General features: G+C 54.0%; 1 protein-coding gene across 2 annotated transcripts in view; it reads left to right on the forward strand.

Moving 5' to 3' along the window:
* Nucleotides 1-20,251, forward strand: part of PRDM11 (PR/SET domain 11) — an 81,362-nt gene that overhangs the window by 15,432 nt on the left and 45,679 nt on the right. For both annotated transcript variants that reach the window (XM_032641418.1, XM_032641419.1), the window contains exons 2-4: nt 17,898-18,022; nt 18,377-18,480; nt 19,064-19,326. In XM_032641418.1, the coding sequence (XP_032497309.1) occupies nt 17,904-18,022; nt 18,377-18,480; nt 19,064-19,326 (486 nt within the window). In that variant the 5' untranslated portion in view covers nt 17,898-17,903. The remainder of the gene's footprint in view (nt 1-17,897; nt 18,023-18,376; nt 18,481-19,063; nt 19,327-20,251) is intronic.

Raw genomic sequence — 20,251 nt, forward strand, 5'->3', positions numbered from 1 at the left:
TGACCTCTTGCCCTCTGGTCTGTGGCATGTGTGGTCAGTGAGCACAGAGGGTTGGGATTATTTCCCGAGAGGTGAGAAGCACCGTCGCTGACCCGGGGCCCAGCCCTTCCCCAGCACCAGCCACAAACCCTCTCAGTAGCCAGAGGTGGCAGGGGACAGTATGGCTGCTTCAGCTGAGGCCATGTGCCCTGCTGGGGAGAAGGCTCGCTCTCTGGGCCTGTCCTGTGGTGTTCAGCAGCAACCCTGGGGACTCTGGGTACTTCCCCAGGGAGGCAGGAGAGCAGCCATCACGGGGTACATTTTATTCTTGGCCCCAAGCTGCTTTCTTCTCCTGCCCACCCTGCAGGCCAAGACTGGAGGAAGCAAGGCTCAGAAAGGCTCAGGGGCTGGTCTGAGCTGGTGGCTGGCAGAGGGGAAACTTGAACCCACCTTCTGATTCTTACTGTAGCCCCTCACCAGTCATGCTGCTGGGTCACACCTCGGACATGGAGCCGGCCTAGCCTTGAGTTAAGAGCATGGCTGCTGGCGTCAGAGGGAGGTGGGCTTGCGTCCTGGCTCAACAATAACTGTTCATGTTTATTGAGCGCTTACTGTGTGCCAGGTGCTATTCTAAGTCTTGACCCATAATATTTCACTTAATCTTCAGAATAACCTCATGAGGTAGACACCATTATTATTCTCCATTTACTGAGGAAACTGAGGTGCAGAGAGGTGACTTCTCAAGGACATATGGGGGTGAAGCTGGGACTGGAATCCCAGCAGAGTGGCTCGAGGCTGCCCATGAACACCACGAGGCCTCTCATGGCCAGGAGGGCTACACACGCCTGTCTCATCCTGGCACTGTGCATGGCGCATGGTGGGCCTCGGTATACACTTGTCGAGTGAATAATTGCGTGAATGGATGTGAGGCTTTGGACAAGCGACTCAGCCTCTCTGAGTGTCAGTAAAGTGAGGACCCTGCCACCTTTTCTCCAGTGTTGATGGAAAGGGTCCAGTGCGGTGATATTTGAAAGTGCTGTGCTCAGGGCCGGCCCACGGCAGCTGCGGCCACTCTGGGGAGACGGTGCCTCTGAGCTGCTCTGAACCGCCCTGGGAGTGGGGTGTGGCTCTGAGCTGTCTCACTGGCGTGCAGCTGCCCAGCCCCGGGGACAGAGGCAAGTTCCCTCTGCATGGGTGGCTGTGGGGTGTCACCCGTGGCTGGCCTTGGGCTTCCTCTGGGCAAAGCCAGGGGCCAGAGGGGCTGAGGGTGAGCACCGTGACCGAGCTCTTGCGGGGGGACCCCGGCATTCCTGTGGGACGCTCACAGCCTGCTAGGTGGTTCACACACACATTTTTCTTGTCAGTTCCCCGTGCCCGTCTTTCATCCAGGCTCAGGGAGGCGAGGTGACTCACCCAGGTTCCCACAGGCGTGGAGTCTCACCTACCGCCTTCTGAGGGGCCCTCTCCAGTTCCTCACTGTGGGTTCCAAAACTGGGTGCAGATGCCTGGGGAAGAACCAGATCAAGGGCCCCTGGAGGTCTCGGGTGACTCCCGCCTCAGCTGCCCCTGCGTGCTGGGAACCCCGATTCAGATTTGCTCACTTTGTGAACAGCTCTGACAGTAGGCTCTCTGCAGTGGGACACAGGAGATGCAGTTCCATCCCATCCTCTGCCATAGATCTGCTGTGTGGCCTTGAGTAGGTTCCTACCCCTCTCTGGGCCTTGGTGTCTGGCCCCATAAAGTGGGACCATGGGGCTCACCGATACCTGCTGTTCTATCCTTCCCTTTTAGGGGTAGGGGTATGATTTATGGCTCAGGGCCCAGCCTGGCATTTTCTCAACCCCTTTTGAAGATACTAGGATACTGGGGACTCTCAGCCTTGCCAGCTGGGACAACTGGGCTTGGAGTCAAGGACCAGGTCCTCGTCCTAAATAGTCCTGAGACTGAGAAGCACATGGCAGGATGAGGTGGGGCTTGCCAGGGAACCCCCACCAGGTCCATTCCCTCACCCCACCCTGAGAAACTGGGGCTCGGCAGACAGCACCCCGCGTGGGGGGGAAGCACTGATTCTGGGGGCCGTGAGATCTGGGTTTGAATGTGAGCTTTGCCACACACCTTTGGCCACTCACCTGGCCTCTCTGAGCCTCAGTGTCCTCACCTGTGAGACAGGAGGTGAAACTTTGCCCCCAAGGCTGAGGTGAGGGTGAAACGCATGCGTGTCTCCTCAGCCACCCGCTGACACTCAGCAGGTCCCTAATGTCACGAGCAGATCTGTTGAGGGGGTGGAAGGGATCAGAGAAAGCTCCGGAAGCCTCGCCAACAGCCCTGGAGGCTGAGTCCAGAAATAGAAGACCCCAGAGGCAGAGGCTCCTGATGGCCAGGCTGGTGTCCGCCAGCCCCCAGGAGGCCACACTGAGCTGGCAGCGGGGGCCTTCCCTCCCTCCTGGGGCTGTTGGCTGTATAAATTACTCGGCAGCCTCTGGGCTAATTTTACCTTCTTGGTTTTCATGAATCATTTCCCATCCGGGGGCGTGTGAGAGAAATGGAAACGGCTCTGCCAACTGGATGACCGGGCGCCAGCCGCAGTGAAACGCCTGTGCCGAGAGCCCTGCTTGCAGGCTCAGAAGCAAGCACAGGACACCCTGGGATCCCTGAAAGGGCCCCCGAGGGCCGGCTTCTTGCAGCTGTGTCCCTGTGCCTTTGGGTTGTGATTTGGAGTAAATGAGCCACAGCAGGTCCTGGGGCTGGAACCTGGCTAAATCTAAATGAATTTGGAATCAAATGGTTATACCATGATACCATGATGGACATTCAGGTGTGTTTTGACCTCAGTGGGGGACTGGTTTAGCAGAGAGACCCCTGTGGCCCGCTAGGGTGCTTCTTTGTGGCCCAGCTCTGGGAGTTTGCAGGAATGCTGAATTTTCATAGTCACGGAATACCAGAGCTGGTAAGTTCAAGCCGAAAATCAAATCTAACCGCCTCGGGTAAACTGAGGCTCAGAGAGGGGAAGGAATTTATCTCAGGTCAGTGAATCATGGAAGAAGTCAGTTACTTACTGACTGCTTACCATTTTGCTCACGACAACCCTCTGATTATTATTATCCCCATTTCATGGAGGGGTAACTGAAGGCCCAGAAGGTGAAAATAACTTCCGCAGATGACAGTTGGATGTGGTGGAGCCACAATTTGTGCCCACTCCAGAGCCCACATTGTTCCCGACTTCTACACCAAGGTGCCTCTTGGAGTTGGTTTATAAGATCGCTGTGAGGTGGTCCTGGAAGCTCCCAGCTCACACTCTCATTTTCTTCTTCCCTCCACCAAGTGTGCATTGAGCCCCTACCAGGGACCCTTCTGGGCCCTGGGGACTTGGGCGCAGCCAGAGCGGACAGAGGCGGGGGCCGCACCGTGGTCCCTCCCCAGCGCCCTCCTCTCACCTGAGGCTGGGTTCTCAGAGGACAGCGTCTACACAGCACTCTGGTCTCTGCCATGCAGGCCACACACTCAGTAGCCCAGCCCAGCAGGGGACGTCCCTGAATGACACGGGCTGGCCGGAGATCTGGAAAGTAAGTGCTTTGCCCATTTGGCCACCGTCACCCAACTCTGGCAAATTGTTGCCACGTGAGACCCCCTACCTAGCATTGCTAGTACTTCTGGTTCTCCAGAAAAGCTGAACATCCATGTTTTTACACGAAATCTTATGTTTCTTTAAAGTTGGCAGCTAAAGCCAAAATAAAAACTGGAAAAAAAAAAAACCAGCCACTAGCTTGTAAGCTGTGGATCCTTTCCTCTGCTGCCTCTCTACAGACCTGTCTCTGATTAGAGCAAGTCTGTTCTAATCATCCCTCAGGGGCCACCTCTCCTAGGAGGTCCCTTCACTCCCTGACATGGAAGACCCTACCTCCCGCTCGACTGCGGTTTATCACCCTCTACGCTGCCACCTTGGAGTGGTGGAAAGGGCGTGGGCTTTGACTTGGAGAGTCTCCAGACAGTTACGGTGCGTCCTTATCCAAGCCACTTAACGTCTCTGAGCCTCCATTTGCTGTCTGAAAGACAAGTAAAGTAAAACTGTACTCAGTAGATTGTTGAAAGGACTAAAGGCAACCAGACAGAATTTCAGCTCTAACAGGATTAGGCAAAAGTGGAGTTTACAGGCTCCGCAAAGTGAGAAGTCCAGGAGCATCTACGGCTTCAGGCACAGTTGGATCCAGGGCTCACAGAGTGTCATCAGGACTCGGCCTGTCTGCTTTATTCTGTACTGGCTCCACTCACAGGCAGGCTGCAGTGTGTGGTGGCACCGTGGCTGGCGGCCAGCAGATCCGTACTTACATTCTATTTTTTCAGAGTTCCTCTTCCCAGCAGATTCCTCCAAAACCCCCAAACTGCAGCTCTTGATTAACTGGGCCCTTTACCCTTCCCTACACCATTCACTATGATGGGCAGATATAAGCCCTGGTGGGTTGGCCTTTGGGCCAACCAATCAGAGTGAAGCATTTTGAAAAGGGGTCTCCCCGAGGACACCAGGGGGCTTGGTGCCAGAACGGGTAATGGATGCTAGTGGGGAAACCTACAGACATTCTCCCCAGGCTGCAAGCCTCACGAGGTCAGGGACCTAGTTCAGCCCAGGTTCCCAGCACCTAGGACAGTGCTTGGCACTCCATAGCGTGGAAAAGTCAAGAGCGGATAAATGAGTATCCTCCACGGATGTGTAGAACACCGGCCACAGAGCCTGGCATCAGCCACATCTGCGCCCCTTTTTCCTCCAGGACCAGGATGAAGGTCTTGTCCTTGGTCCTTGCCAGGTTCACGCCCACCCCACCCCACCCCCGCCCCAGCACCCCGCTACAGAGTGTCACGGTTCCGCAGTGTCTTCTCCGGGCGGAGCTTGTCAGCCCAGCCGGAGAAGCCCCAGGACACTGTTTGTTCGGTCCAGCTTGACACACAGTCATTATAATAATTAGTGATCACAGCGCCTCGCATTCACAGGTATCCTCTGAAATCATCTCACTCTTTGTTTACTTCTTTATTGCCTGTGCCCAGATAATTTATGCTTGTTACTGTTTCAGGATTGAGCCGCTGGTAGAGCTTCAGTTTCCTCAAATATAAAACGGGGATAGACTCCACCCTGCAGGTTTGCGAAGAGGATTAAGTGAGATAATAAAAAAGTGGAGCACCTGGCCAAGACCTGGCACAAAGCAGGTGCTCAAGAAGGGCCAGGTTCCCTTTGAATCCCCTCAAATCGAGGTCCTAGTTCCCTTTGAATCCCCTCAAATCGAGGTCCTAGTATAAACCCACATGTGTGAGCCTTTCCATGAGTACGTGGGAAGATAATTAATTCTTCATAAACGGCCACTCATGGTACACACACACACACAGACACACCTACACACACACACACATAGTTAGGAAAGAACCCCAATCTCTTGGCGTGGATGCTACATGTGGCCAAGACTCCATGGATCAGCAGGACAGTTTCTTACCCCCAGCACGGGAGGGAGACAGCAGGGCCATGCACACGGTAGCACCGGTTACTGTGCCTCCAAGTCCCATCGGGTGACACGATGGACCCAGATGGTGACACGATGGACCCAGAGCTCTTACACTGCACTGGAAGAGCTCAGGGCAGAGGGCTCGGCACCTTTTGTAGCAAGCGGTAAAGAAGCTGGTTCCCCTTCCCCGGGGAGCGAGCAGTTGTATGGTAGTATTCGTGCTGTGGTCACCGTGACCTACTTAGTTACCTATGTGACTAGCTACGGAAATGGCTCACAGTCAGAGGTCAGAGAATGGTGAGGGCATACAGTCTGATGAACTCAGCAGGGGACGCTCAGGACCCATGGCGGACCACCCCTTCCATCTCTCTCTCTCTCTCTCTCTCACACACACACTCACACACACACACACACACACACACACACACACACCTTACTTGTCCAAAGATGGGATGGTGGCCTGGCCGCCTGGTTCCCTGTTGGAGGTGTTCAAGCGCGCTCAGTGATGATAGACACTGCGGCTTCCAGCCTCTTGCAGTTTAGACTAGCGCTTCTCAAACTCAACTCTGCATACAAATCACTGGGGGAATCTCCTGTTTTAAGGCGCACTCTGATTCAGGGGGTCTGGGGTGGAGCTCGGGACTCTGCATTTCTAACAAGTGCCGTGTGATGGCCCTATTGCTGGTCTGTGGACCACGCCAGGAGAAGCAAAGATTTAGGTGACTTTTGAACTTTCTTTTCATTCTGAGATTCTGGGCAGGACTGGGCGAAAAAACAGCCAGTGAAACGGCAGGGCCGGATGGAACAAGGAGGGGAGGGAGCTGAAGGAGACTGCAGGAGAGGTGAAGGCTGGCACCAGGTCCACGGGGCCCCCGAGGGCCCTGCAGCCCCTCCCTGCACGGGCCTTTCCCTCCGGGAGTCGTGGTACGGACAGTAGGACCCCTTTCCTTGTGGCCAAAACACGGCGTGGTGTTTCACCAGGTCCCACCTGGCTAAATAGAGGCTCCAGCTCCGTGGGTGGGTGGGTCGGAAGGACTGTAGAGGCGAGGACGCTAAGAGCGCTGTGGAGAGGGGCAGGGAGAGCAGGGCGGGAGAGGGGCTGCGAGCACAGGCTGGAGGGCGGTGGGTTTGTATCTCCCCGAGTCTTCCTCTGGGAGGCCTTGTGCAAGTCACTGCCTCTGGGCCTCCTGTTTCCTCGTCTAGAAAGGAGGGGCCTGGGTGCGTCCTTCAGCTCTAACAGCCTGTAGGAGGCAGTAAGATGCGAGAGCACACCTTCCCCAGCCCTGCCCCTTAAGAGGCAGATTGCTTAAAGTCACACCCCTGCAGGTGTGACTTGGGGGCAGATTGCTTAAAGACTGTGTGCCCTCTGCCTTAGCATCACAGGGGTAAGGAGCGGGGGACACCAGAGGACAAGTCTGGTCTGCCAACAGACCAGACTGCCTGCAAGCAATCAATGCAGGCCATCTCTGATTGTCCTTCAATGAATGTACACATCCAGGCCGTTTTCCATCAAGACCTTCCCTTCCTGCCGCTTTGGCGTCTGCAAGCGTGGCCTCCCTGAGCCCCTGGTAGCTCAGCCCAGAGACCCTACGCCACTTGCAGCCGGACCCAGCGCTCCCAGCACAGCCCTTCTCCCCCAGCCTTGAGTGGATGACTTGGTGCTTGGAATCCTGGAGCCAGGTGGGACTCAGGGAATTTGTTTGGACTTCAGGGTCCCCCTCCGTGGGGACAGCAGGTGGCTGGAAGGAGCCCCGACGCCCACCCCTGCCCGCCCTCCCTCCATCAGCAGATGCAGTCTTCCCTTCTGTTCCACTCGCTGGCATGCTGGGAGGGGAGGTGGCAGGGTAGCCTGGGACTTCTTTTTTAGACTATTCATACTGATATGTACTCTAAAAACTTTTTTACTCTACAAAAACGATAGAAGAGTATAATAAGGTTCCAGGTACCTATCACCCAGCCTCAACAATTGACAACTCCTAGGCATTACTAATCTGTTTTTTAAATTAGAAATGCATGGATCTGGTGTAAAATTCAGTGAGAACTTTCCTCCCTCAGCTGGCAATCCCAGGGACAGCAGCTGCCATAGCCTAGAGCTATTCTGTGCGCACATAAGCACATATGAATGTGTACGTCCTTCTAATTTTATTAAAACGGGGTATGTTTATTTTATGTAACACGCATTTATATAGCCTACTCAGTTTGTGTCAGACACCATTCTAGGTAGATAACAAATAGTAACTCATTTAATCCTCATAACAGCCTTACCACGTAGGTGCTATTAATACCTCCAGGTACAGAGAGGTTAAGGAACCCCCTCGACACCACACGGTGGTTGGCGCAGTTGGGGGTTGAACGTAGTCGGCCTGGTCTCAAACCGCCATTTTCTGCTGCCTCTCAAATCATACAGAGTCTTCTTTACCAAGATTTTGTTTTCCCCACGAATTATGTAATCCGTTCAACATGTGTGTATTGTGTGCTTCACTTTGCACCAGGCATTCTTCTAGTGGCAGAGGATACAGCAATGAACAAAACAGATAAATATCTCTGCCTTCCTGGACTTTACATTCTTGTCGGGGAGACAGCCAGCCAGGAATATAAATAAGTACTGCATATATTTGACAGTGCGTAGTGCTCTGGAGGAAAATGAAGCAAGGAAGGAGGGGTAGAAAGCGTAAGGGGGCTGCAATTTTATATAGGTGGCCAGAGAATGTGATATTCAGCAAAGGGCTGAAGGGCGTGAAGGAGTGAGCCCTGTGGGTCCCTGGGGGAAGAGCATTCCAGGCAGAGGGAACAGCCAGTGCAAAGGCTCAAGACGAAGCGTGTCTTGTTGCAGGCTGTGGTGGGCGTGAAAGGGGAGTGGGAGGAGATGAGTTCCAGAGGGCGTGAGGGCAGACTGGGTCCGGCTGGCACGCCGCTGAAGAGCTTTGCTCTTTGCTCCGCGTGAGGTGGGGCTCTGAGGAGGGTTTTGAGCTGGGGGCCATCTGATCTGACCTAGGTTGTAATGGGTTCACCCTGGCTGTGGGGTGGAGAACGGACAGTAGGGGCAGAGTGGAAGCAGGGGATGGAGTTTGTTCCGTCAGTTCCTTCTTTGAAACAGCTGCCTGTTGTATGGTTATGCTATCAGTTATTTAACCAGCCTCCAGATGGACACGCTGGTTGTTCCTTGCGCTTCCAGACAGTGCTGCAATGAATACCCTTACACATGTGTCTCGGAGAAACTCCTAGAAGTGGAATTGCAGGATCAAAGAGTATGTGCATTTCTGAAAGTTTCCCAGTGCCAAACTGCTCTCCCTAGAGGTACCAGTTTTACACTCCCACCAGCAGTGCATGAGAGAGAGAGCTCAGGTTATAGCTGCAGGTCAGATCTTGGGCTTAGGGGAGAGGGGTGGCTGGGGGTGTAATGCTGCAGCCCCTCCCTTTGCCCCTTTGTAGTCCAAGGCACCGTCGGGGAGGATGCTTTACAGAGGCACAGCCAGAGTTCCGATCCCAGCCCCAGTGGACATGCGGGTAGGTGGAGCCTGCACCTTTGGCAGGGTAGGGTACCAGTGAGGATGGCTGTGGCTGCATGTGACAGAGACACTGTCCTAGTCAGGCTTGAGTAAAAAGAAGTAACAGGAAGTGCAGAAGTAGGGCAGATATCAGGACCCGTTAATTTAATGCCTTAACCATGCCATTTAAAGTCCCCATCTCTGGTATGTTTTCCAATACCGAACAAACCATGCTCTGATACTTCAACACCAACTGAAACTAACTATCCAGAATGAGCACAGATCCCACAGGCTGCCGGCCCACTCCCTCAAGATTGTTCCCACTTCAAACACCACTTGCAAGTCCTGGGCCAACCATACTTCTGACCAACATAAATCAGGGGTTTCCACGTCCCCCTCCCCAGGTTCTATAACTCCCTAGAACAATTCACAGAACTCAGGAAAGTGCTTTACTTACTATTTTTGGTTTATTATAAAGGATACAACTCAGGAACAGCCAGATGGAAGAGATGCATAGAGCAAGGTATGGGGAGAGGGGCGTGGAGCTTCCATGCCCTTTCCAGGCACGCTACTCTCCCAGCACCTGGACGTGTTCACCAACCACGAAGCTCTCTGAATCTTAAGAATTTTTATAGAGTTCAGTCTTTACCCCCCACCCCCAAGTCAGTGGATGGGACTGAAAGTTCTAACTCTAATCTCTTGGTCTTTCTGGTGATCAGCCCCATCTTAAGGCTATCAAGGGACCCCATCCTAAGTCACTTCATTAGCATCAACTCAGGTGTGACAGCAAGGGGCTCCTTGTGAATAACAAAAGACACTCCTATTGGGAAATGCCAAGGGTTTTAGGAGCTCTGTTCCAGGAGCTGGGGACAAGACCAGATATACTTATTACTATACCACACCTTTCCGCTGCTCTGCCGTGCTAGGTCATCCTAAGGGTGATTCCTGCCGGGGTCTTCCGCAGGACATGGCAGCCATTTGCAAGAAAAGCTGCGTGCTTCACCACCCCCCCACCCCCGAGGGTAGGGCAGTAGGTCCAGTGAGGAAGGTGTAGCATCTGAACAAAGTCCAATTCCATTAGTGGGAGGAAAGGGGGAATGGGATCCAGGTAAGCCACTAGCAGTATCCGCTGTAAGAAGCAAACTCATAAAAAAAGGTGCCATCCTTCACCAGCTTCTCCATTTGACTCACGAACCTTTACACTGTTTCTTCCAACTCCTTATCAAAGTCTTACCATCATGGAGTAACCATATTACCTCTAAAAGGTTCTGCAGGAGGAACCACCTTGGGAGAATGTGTTCTGCAGGCCTCAGCCAGCTGGACCACCGATGCTCACAGGAAAATCGAGCAGAAACTAGAGGGTTTCCCTATGCTCCCTGGCCCCCACCTCCAGAACCTCCCCCACTATGGACAGCAGCATTAGTCTGAGGACTAGCCCAGACTCCAAGAGCCGGAGGTGTGCTTGGACCCATCAGTCCTCAGCTATGTGGCCAGTCCGGTGGCCACCCCAGCAGGCATTCAGCTGTTGGTTATACAGTTAAAACCAGAGGCAGGTACATTTGTTCCAAATGCTGAACCCACACTGACATCATTATCGTCCCAAGGCCACAGCTTACATTAAGGCTCACTGGTGTTTTCCGTTCTGAGGGTTTGGAAAAATGTATAAGGACATGTATCCACCATTATAGTATCATACAGAGTAGTTTCACTGCCCTAAAAATCCTCTGTGCTCTGCCTGTTCACCCTTCCCATCCTCTTACCCCTGGCAATGACCGATCTTTTTACTCTCTCCATCGTTTTGCCTTTTCCAGAATGTCATAGAGTTGGAATCACACAGGATGTAGCCTTTTCAGATTGGCTTCTTTCACTTCATGACTTTCAGTTTTTTTTTAACAGTATGTTGAGCCTGTTTCCGTGTCAATAAATATTCTTCTAAAGCACTGTTAATTGCTGTGTAATATTTCATTGTGTGTTACATATTAACTTCTCCCCTGTTTTCGAGGTTTAAGTTGTTTCCTGTTTTTTGCTACTAAAAATAGTGTTGCAGAGGAAAGCCTTGTGGGTAAATCTTTGCACACAACTTAATTATGTCCTTAGGATAAATTCCTAGGTTTGGGACTGCTCCTACAAAGGTTTTGCTCATTTCAAGGCTTTTCATACACATTGCCAAATTGCCCTGCAGAAAGATTACACCGATTTCTATTCTAACTAGTAGGGTATTTCCCCCACACACTTGCCAACTCTGACTAGTATCAAGATTTTTAATCTTTGCCAGTTTAATAGAGGAGAAATTATATTTATTTGTTTTAACTTATATTTATTTGAGTATTAGAGTTTTGTGATTTTCCATAAAGCAGATTGGCCATTTGTCTCTTTTCTTTTGCAGATTGCTTTTTCACGTTCTTTTCCATTTTATTTTTCCACTGGGATAAGCATCTTTATAGTATAGATTTATTAAAAGTGTTTCTCTATTAAGGGTATTGACTACTCGTGAAGGCCCTCTTTTATTATTTTTTTTAATATAAATTTATTTATTTTTTTGGGGCTGTGTTGGGTCTTCGTTGCTGCGCACAGGCTTTCGCTAGTTGTGGCGAGCGGGGGTTACTCTTCGTTGCGGTGCGCAGGCTTCTCACTGCGGTAGCTTCTCTTGTTGTGGACCACAGGCTCTAGGTGCGCGGGCTTCAGTAGTTGTGGCATGTGGGCTCAGTAGTTGTGGCTGGAGGGCTCTAGAGCGCAGGCTCAGTAGTTGTGGCGCACGGGCTTAGTTGCTCCGTGGCATGTGGGATCTTCCCGGACCAGGGCTCGAACCCGTGTCTCCTGCATTGGCAGGCGGATTCTTAACCACTGCGCCACCAGGGAAGCCCAAGGCCCTCTTTTAATGTCAAAAAATTTCACCAACAGGCTCACCTGATGTGTGCTACATGTTTAAAATAATAAATAAAAGGGACGATAAGAAGAACTAATATCTGTAGAGTACCTATTATATGCCAGGCACTGTGCTCTGTAAAGCAGCCCTATGAGGTAGGATCTGATATCTGTCCCATTGGACAGATGAGAAAACCGAGGTGGAGCAGGTAGTGAATTTTCTCAAGGTTACACAGCTTGTTGAGTGGCTGTGCTGGTATTAGTTGGTTAACAAAACACATGGTGCCATAGGGCTTCTATGAATCAATAACACTGTTAAATAAATTTACCTTTAGTTCATCGCAAAAGTGTCTGCGTACATTTGCAAATCTGTCTTATGCATAAGTTCAAGGCATATAATCTGTTCTTTCCATAGGCAGAGCTTGCTGGACATATAAATCCTGTAATAATTCCATGCTTTCCCCCAATTATCCCCATGGTTTACTGTTAAGAAACATGTTGGAACTTTCATTTTTCAGGAAGGGGAAACTGAGGCTCAGGGCCAGGCAGGAACTTGCTCAGGATCACCTAAAAAGTTTATGGCACAGGGCCTTCCCTGGTGGCGCAGTGGTTAAGAATCTGCCTGCCGATGCAGGGCACACGTGTTCGAGCCCTGGTCCGGGAAGATCCCACATGCGGCCGAACAACCAAGCCCGTGCACCACAACTACTGAGCCTGCGCTCTAGAGCCCGGGAGCCACAGCTGCTGAAGCCCGTGCGCCTAGAGCCCGTGATCCGCAACGGGGGAGAGGCCACCGCCATGAGAAGCCCGCACACCGCAAGGAAGAGTAGCCCCCGCTCGCTGCAACTAGAGAAAAGCCTGCACGCAGCAACGAAGACCCAACGCAGCCATGAATAAATAAATAAATAAAAGTTTATGGCACAGTCGGGACTGAGAGCCAAGGCTTGGGATACCCAGCCCAGGTCACTGTGTAACTCGGGCCAGCCCCCTCACTGCGTGTCCCTTTGTCATCGGGGAGACAACACCGAATGCTGCGGGGGTACAAGAGCAGGCCTGCCAGGTTCTCCTGGTGCTAGCCTCTAGGGTACCCACGTGGGTACAGGCCCCTGGTCCTCTGGCCACACTGGTTGCCGGGCATTCCAGGACCCTGGCAACCTGCCAAGAGTGAAAACAGAGCTGCAGGCTCCTGAGCCGCGTTCTGCCCCCTCCTCTTGGGTCTGCATCTCATTGCTGGGTTTGCAACATGCCTAATCTCTGCGGGTGCAGACTCAGAGGAGCCAGCTGAGAGGGAGCATTGCCAGCAGCTTGGAGTCCTCTACGAGGCCTGCTGACCCCACCCCACCCCACCCCGCCCTCCCCTAAGCCCCTCTCTGGGCAAGCAGGGCCAGAGCAGTCTGCGGAAACAGTTGCTGGAACTTCACCTGGCTGGGGCTTTACCGTGCCCGCTGAGCTGGACCTAATGAAGGACACAAGCCCGTGTTCTCCCTCTCTTCCCAAATGGAAGTTCATTCAGTCCTGCCACATCCCATCTTCTCCCTCCCTGCCCCCATGGCCTTCACTACAGACACAGAAAGGAGTTGTAATACACACCAGTTATGTAAGTGAGAGTTGATTCTGGTTCTCCAGGCAGCTGGACCCCTCCAAGAATGAAAAGAACTTAATTGTGCAGCCAGTCAATAAATAGGTATCAAATAATGAGTACTTTGTAACCCATCGTGTTTCCCTTTTTGCCTTAGCTGCCAGGAGGCTCAGAACTGAATGGAAAGGTAGATCACTAAACATCTTACCACTGATTCTGTGTATAATTGGCATCACTCCTCTCCATGAGGTCTCTGGTTGTTCAACTGTCCTGCTGAGTATGAGTTTATGTTATAAATCGTCACAATTTTTTTAATGGGATGAAGGTGGGATGTAAATGAAAAATAAGACATGAAAGTAAGTGGCCCACAGACATCTCTACTTTGAGATTCAAATGAATGCTTTTTTTTATAAGGGGATGTTTCCCCCAGGACCATTTAAGACTTAGAAAAATGTCTGTGTGCCTCTTCCCTCTGTCTCTCTGAGTCTCCCTCTCCCTTTCCACATTTTTTCTCCGATTTCCTCTCCTCTCCCTCTTCCCCTCCAGCCTTTATTCCCTTACTATTGCCTACTTCTCCCTCCTTTCCTTCCCCGCCAGTCTCTCTTCCCTCCAACCCCCCTCTCCTTTCTCTTCCTGCTCACCCCCTTGCCTCTGGCAGCCAGTTTAGAGCCAGTAAGGGATTAATATCCCTTACAAACCCTTAGCACTTGGCTCTTTCCAAGACCTTGACCCAGCCTTTGTCTCAGTGATTTCTCTGGGGCAATTTTGATTATTTCCATTTTACCAAGGAAGACACTAAGGCCTAGAGAGTTGAAGTCATATGCCCATGGTTGTTTGCACAGCTTATACTTTACACTTATTATCAAATTCAGGCTCCAGGCCTCAGGAGTCTAATCCCATCACACTCTCACTGTCCCTCACTGCCTCTCGATGCCAGCCTCCCCCACCTTGCCTGGCAGAGGTCACGAGAAAGTACCCCATGAAGAGGGTTCAAAACAATAACCCACCCACCCTATCTCCCCCTCTGAGGTCTCTTACAGAGTTGAGATACTCAAAGGGGCCAGAAGAACATATTGGTGGGAGACAGTGAGTTATGACGGGGTCATTGGGTCATGAATTAACTTGGCAAACATTTATTGAGAATATGCTATATGATAGGCAAGGCTGAGGCCCGGGTAAGGCAAGCAAGGCGCCTAGGGGTGCAAAACTGAAGGAGGCACTCAGTCTCAGGTGCGAGTCCTGCAAGCGCATGACCCTGAGAATGGGTGCCTCCTTAAAGTTTATGCCCTAGCATATGGCTTGTCTTTCACTTGTTCTGCCCTGACGTCAGGCACTCACTGTTACAAGTGCTGGCCATTCAGTGGTGAGCAAAAAGGCCTGCCCTCTGCCCTTGGGGAGCTTCTAATCTATTATGGGAAACAGATATTCATCAAATAATCATACTGACAGAAGACTGCTCTAAGAGTGACAAGTGCCATGAGGAAAGGGACATGGGGCTAGAGAGGGTATTATGGATGGGGGGGGACAGTGAGGGCTGAAGAATAGGTAGGAGTTTTCCAGGTGGAATACACAGCAAGTTCACAGGACCCCTGGCAGGGTGGAGCATGGCATACAGGTGAAGCCGGGGGAGGGCAGAGGGGCTAGAACAGGAGAGCTCAATGCAAAATGGTCCCAAGCAGTCAGTTCCTATGATAGTGGCAGAGTCTGCAAATGACTGACTTAAAATAAATCCAATCCAAAGGAGAGAATTCAAAGCCACTCCTTAATGATGTCACACATACCCATCTTCCTGATGAGCTTTATTCAGTGGATGTATAGAGACGGTGCCTAGCTCCCTAGCTCCCTCCAAACACGTCTCTGTCTGTTTAATACAGCAACGTCTGTGATAGAATCTAATACTTGACACATTTTCCCGATGAAGAAATGGAAGCACAGAGAAGTTAGCCTGCTGCCCAGGTCAGCTCGGGCTGTCATAACAAAATGCCATAAACTGGGTGGCTCACACACCAGACACTTATTTCTTACAGTTCAGGAGGCTGGGAAGTCCAAGATCAAGGTGCTGGCTAATTTGGTTCCTGGTGAAGGCTCTCTTCCTGGCTTGCAGACTGTTGCCTTCCTACTGTCCTCACCTGGTGGAGAGAGAGGGGGCGCTCTGGTGTCTCTTCCCGTTCTTTAAGGGCACCAGCCTTATTAGATTAGGGCCCCATCCTTGTGACCTCATTTAACCTTTATCACCCCCTCGCAGGCCCTGTCTCCAAATACAGGCACACTGCGGGTTAGGGCATCCAACATAGGGATTATGGATTTTTTTTTTTTTTTTTTTTTTTTTTTTTTTCCTGAGGGGGCACATACAAACATTCAGTCCTTAACACCTGCCCAGGGTCACAGAGCCAATAGCTGGCATTTGAACACAAGCAGTGGGCTCTAGGAGCCCAGGCTCCTAAACTCTAGACCAGCTGCCTCAGGATGTGTTGCGTGTAAATGTTGTCCATGCAGTTGAGAAGTGCTCCTTAGGGCGGGGGTGTTGTGACCGTTTATAAATCCACTGGGTCCTGCCCCCACCTGGCAGCTGCACCTATGGGCTGAGTCCTGAACCCACCCCAGGGTGATTCGGGTGATACTTCTAGAAAAAGACTGGACTGAGGGTGTGGCGTGAAAGTGAACCAGTCCCGAAACAAAGCGCTTACATTTCGGGGTCCTGCTGTTTCCCATTTACTCAGAGGAGGCCCTAGGCTCCAGTGCAGACTTCGCCAGGAATGGGCTGCGTGACCTTGGGCGAGTCACTGGACGTCTTCCAGCTCTAGGTTCCTGCCTCGCTGACTCCCAACCCCTGCCCACCTCACGGGTGGCTTGGGGGCCACTTCGTGGGCTATGAGGTCAGCCAAATACCAACTTTGGGGCCCCTCGCAGACGCCGGTCCCCACCCTGGGCCGCGCAGGTGGGGAAGGGGCGGGCTTGCGGTGCGTGGCCGGCGACTTGGGTGTCGCTGGCGCTCTGGCCGCGCCGCAGGCCGCGCTGCCGCCGTGCCGAGTGGGCTGCGGAGGCTGGGAGGGCGCGCGGTGGGCCGCGGGGCCCAGCCTCCCCGGCGCTATCATCCTCACCAGACGCCCGCGAGGCGCCCCCCGGCCCGCGTGGGGGCCGAGGCCCGCGGGAGGGGCTGGAATTCCTCCCAGGCGGGGCCCCCTCCCGCCGCCCCTCCCGGGCGCCCGCTTCCTCTCGCTCCCCGCGCGCCCCCCTCCCGGCCGCCAGCCAACTGCGTGCCCCCGGGGCCGGCAAGAAGCCACATGCCCCCGCAAGGAATGCCGGGCCTGGCGGGCGGGGGGCGGGCGCTGGGCAGGGCCGGGCCGGGCAGGGAGCGCCCCGCCGGGAAGGTTGGTGAGAGGGAGAGAGCGAGCCCGCGCCCTCCCCGGCCCCCCGCGCCGCCCCTGCTCCCGGCTCGTGCGCAGTGCCGGCCGGATCTCGGGATCTCACACTTTCCCAGCCGGACACGCAGCCGGGATGACCCGCGGGCTTCAGGAACTGGGGGTCCCAGGGGGGGCGGTGGGGGGCTGGGGCGGGGCTTCTCGGCCCGGCCCGGGCCTCCCCCGCCCCCCTCCGCGCGCCCCCAGTCCCCGCCGACTCGGAGAAGGGGGCAGGCCGTCACGTTTCCCCACACCCCTCCCGCTGCCGGCGGCTTTGGGGCCCCGGTGGGGAGCAGGGGGCTGATTAGCCGAGGAGCAGGGGTGTGGCCAGCGGGGCCCCGGGTAGTGAGTCACACACGCTGCTCGCCCAGTCCGGGGGCCGAGCGTGCTCCCAGCCCGAGCTGAGCGCTGTTCTGGCCAGAAGAGTGTCCCCGGGCTTGGCATGAGGACCCTGGGGTGCCAAGGGAGGGGCTGAAGCCCAGCGCGGTGGTGGAGGAGGGCGGTAAGCTGCGGGCTAGGGAGACTCCCCTAGAGAGAGCTGGGTGGGGCTTGGAGTCAGGGCCGGCCCACACGGGGACCCCCAGGCCCCGCCTGTACCTGCTCTGAGCTGGCGAAGCGAGCCTGGCTGCATTCCCTGGCAGCCCCTGGGTGAGGGCCTGTGCAGCCAGGCGCTCGGGGGCCCATTTCATCTGCCTGCCCCCTTTGGCCCCAGCTGGACTTGAGTCGATCCCTCCCCTGCTCCCCATTGCAGGGTTTTGTGCAGAGGCTCCTGTGGGTCCCTCGTACCCTTTGCCCTTTGGTCTTGGGATACAGGCTGTGCTTCTCAGCCCTGCCTCCTGGCCTGAGCTACTCCCGGCCCCTGACCCCATGGGGCTGGTGGCTCCAGTCGTCCCCAGGACCAGCCCGGGATAGAAATGGCATTTCCTCTTGGCCGGGCTACAGCTGTTTTTGTTGTCTGTGTTCTCAAGCGCTTCCTCTGGGGATGGCAGGGAGGGTAACCAGACTCCAGGAGACCCCCGCTTGCCCTCTCTGCCACTCACCCCTCTTCCCCTGTCTCTTTGATCCTCTTCCTGTGGTGGTCCCGCCTTCGCGTCCCCAGGACAGAATGACTGAGAACATGAAGGAGTGCTTGGCGCAGACCAAGGCAGCCGTGGGGGAGATGGTGACGGTGGTGAAGACAGAGGTCTGCTCACCGCTCCGCGACCAGGAGTATGGCCAACCCTGGTGAGGCCCCAATGTGGGGACAGGCGAGGGAGAAGGGGGGGAGCATTGCTGGGCTGGGTTGATGGGAGACCCTGGGAAGACATCCCATGCTTTACTCATCTTCCATACTCTGCTCTGGGCAACTCCTAGGACCAGGGGTGAGCACAGGCTCTAGAAAAACCCAAGTAGTGGCCCAAGAAAGCCTGAACCCAGGTCTCAGGACTCCTACCTTTCCACTACCCACTGCACTGAACAAGCAGGTGGGCTGGGGTTCCTCCACCTGCCTCACATCCGGTCACGTCCTCGGTTTCCCTGCCCACCAGCCTCTCACTCTGATCGCTTTGTGCTTTCTCTACTGGCCCCTGTCCTGGCCAGCTCTAGGAGACCAGACCCCTCCGCCATGGAAGTGGAGCCCAGGAAACTGAAGGGGAAGCGTGACCTCATCATGCCCAAAAGCTTCCAGCAAGTGGACTTCTGGTGTAAGTGGAGCTTGGGGCTACTCTTGGCCACTCTGCGTGCCCTTCACCCCCCACCCCACCCTCCATCCCATCTCTGCTTAGGGAATTGGCAGTGAGAATACTGAAGATGGACACTCACCTATTATGTACCAGACACAGGTCCAGGCCTCAGTTAATCCTCACCATTAGCCACTGAGGTGTCCATTATTTGGTCCCATTTTCCAGGGGAGGACACTGAGACTTGGTGAGGGTTAGGTACCACCTGCGTCAGGTCCCACAGCTCACAGATGCACAGCTGCAATTCAAACCCAGACCTATTTGACTCCAGTCATGATCTTTCTTCTGTTTTTTCAAACTGGCTTCCTTGGTGTTGGTGGGTGTGTCCTTTGAGTCCCCAGGGAGGGGAGTGAGTTATCACTACTGAAGACTCAGGGACCTGTGACTGGCTGGGGTGGAGCCAGGGCTGGGACTCCCGAGTCCCATGCTGTGTACTTTCCACTGGCTTACGCTGTCCTCAGGGTGGGCCTCCCATCAGCCCCTCAGCCACCTCCATGGGGGTCCTACCTCCCAACTGAGGCTCTCTTTCCTCTTTCCATCCCTCCAGTCTGCGAGTCCTGCCAGGAGTACTTTGTGGATGAGTGCCCGAACCATGGTCCCCCGGTGTTTGTGTCCGACACGCCGGTGCCTGTGGGCATCCCAGACCGGGCGGCCCTCACCATCCCCCAGGGCATGGAGGTGGTCAAGGAAGCCAGTGGGGAGAATGACGTGCGTTGCATAAATGAGGTCATCCCCAAGGGCCACATCTTCGGCCCCTATGAGGGGCAGATCTCCACCCAGGACAAATCAGCTGGCTTCTTCTCGTGGCTGGTGAGTGTCTCCCGGGCTGTGCCTCGGAAAAGGGTGCCACGAACATGGAAGGAAACCAGCAGGGGGAGCCATACGCTGGCCCAGCCTGGCCCAGAGCTTTTCTGCCATCACTCCTGGACACGTGGATGATGGATCTTGCTGTCCCCTTGCCCCTGTGACCCTTGGTAGCCAAGGGCCATGCGGAGGAGCCCCATCTGGCAGTAGTCAGCGGAATCAGTGGTGGGGCAATTTCTCCATGAACCCTCGTGCGTGTGTCTGGCGGGCCATTCTATGACGTTTATGAAGGGTTTACCCCAGCCCTCCTCTGGAGTGGGTGACCTGGAGCTGGGACTGTGGGGATGCATAGCATGACGTTCAGCTAAAAAAGCAGTAATATCCAATGCTAGAGGTAAAGCTTCCAACAAGACAGGCACGGTCCCTGCCCTCTGGGAGTGGACAGTCTGGTGGGGAGCACAGGCAGTGAACAAACACATGCACATGTGACAAACAGCTACTGAAGGGGGAATACAGGACGCTCTGGGTACACAGGGAGATGGCAGCGTTCACAGAGCTCTGGGATTTGGGGCCTGGAGCCTGAGTTCATCATGTCAGCCAGGTTTGCTAATTACTATCTAATGTGACCTTGGATGAGTCATTGAACCTCTCTGTGCCAGGATAATCATAGCTGATGGTGAAGATGAAGTGAGTTAACGCTGCAGAGTTCTTAGAATCGTGCTTGCCTTTAGTAAGCACGCAGTGACTGTCAGCTATTATTGTTGTTCTTGGCCTACTTGAGGGGTTTGGTCAAGACTTCCTCTGGTCTGAGACTTGAAGAATGAGTAGCAGTTAGTAGAAGGGGGATGGAAAAATGCTCCATGTAGGCAGAACAGCTGAGAGAGAGGAACCTAAGAAGTCCGGTGGGGCAGCAGCAGTGAGCCTGAGAGGC

This window comes from Phocoena sinus, chromosome 8 (assembly GCF_008692025.1).
Source record: "Phocoena sinus isolate mPhoSin1 chromosome 8, mPhoSin1.pri, whole genome shotgun sequence".
Taxonomy (NCBI): domain Eukaryota; kingdom Metazoa; phylum Chordata; class Mammalia; order Artiodactyla; family Phocoenidae; genus Phocoena; species Phocoena sinus.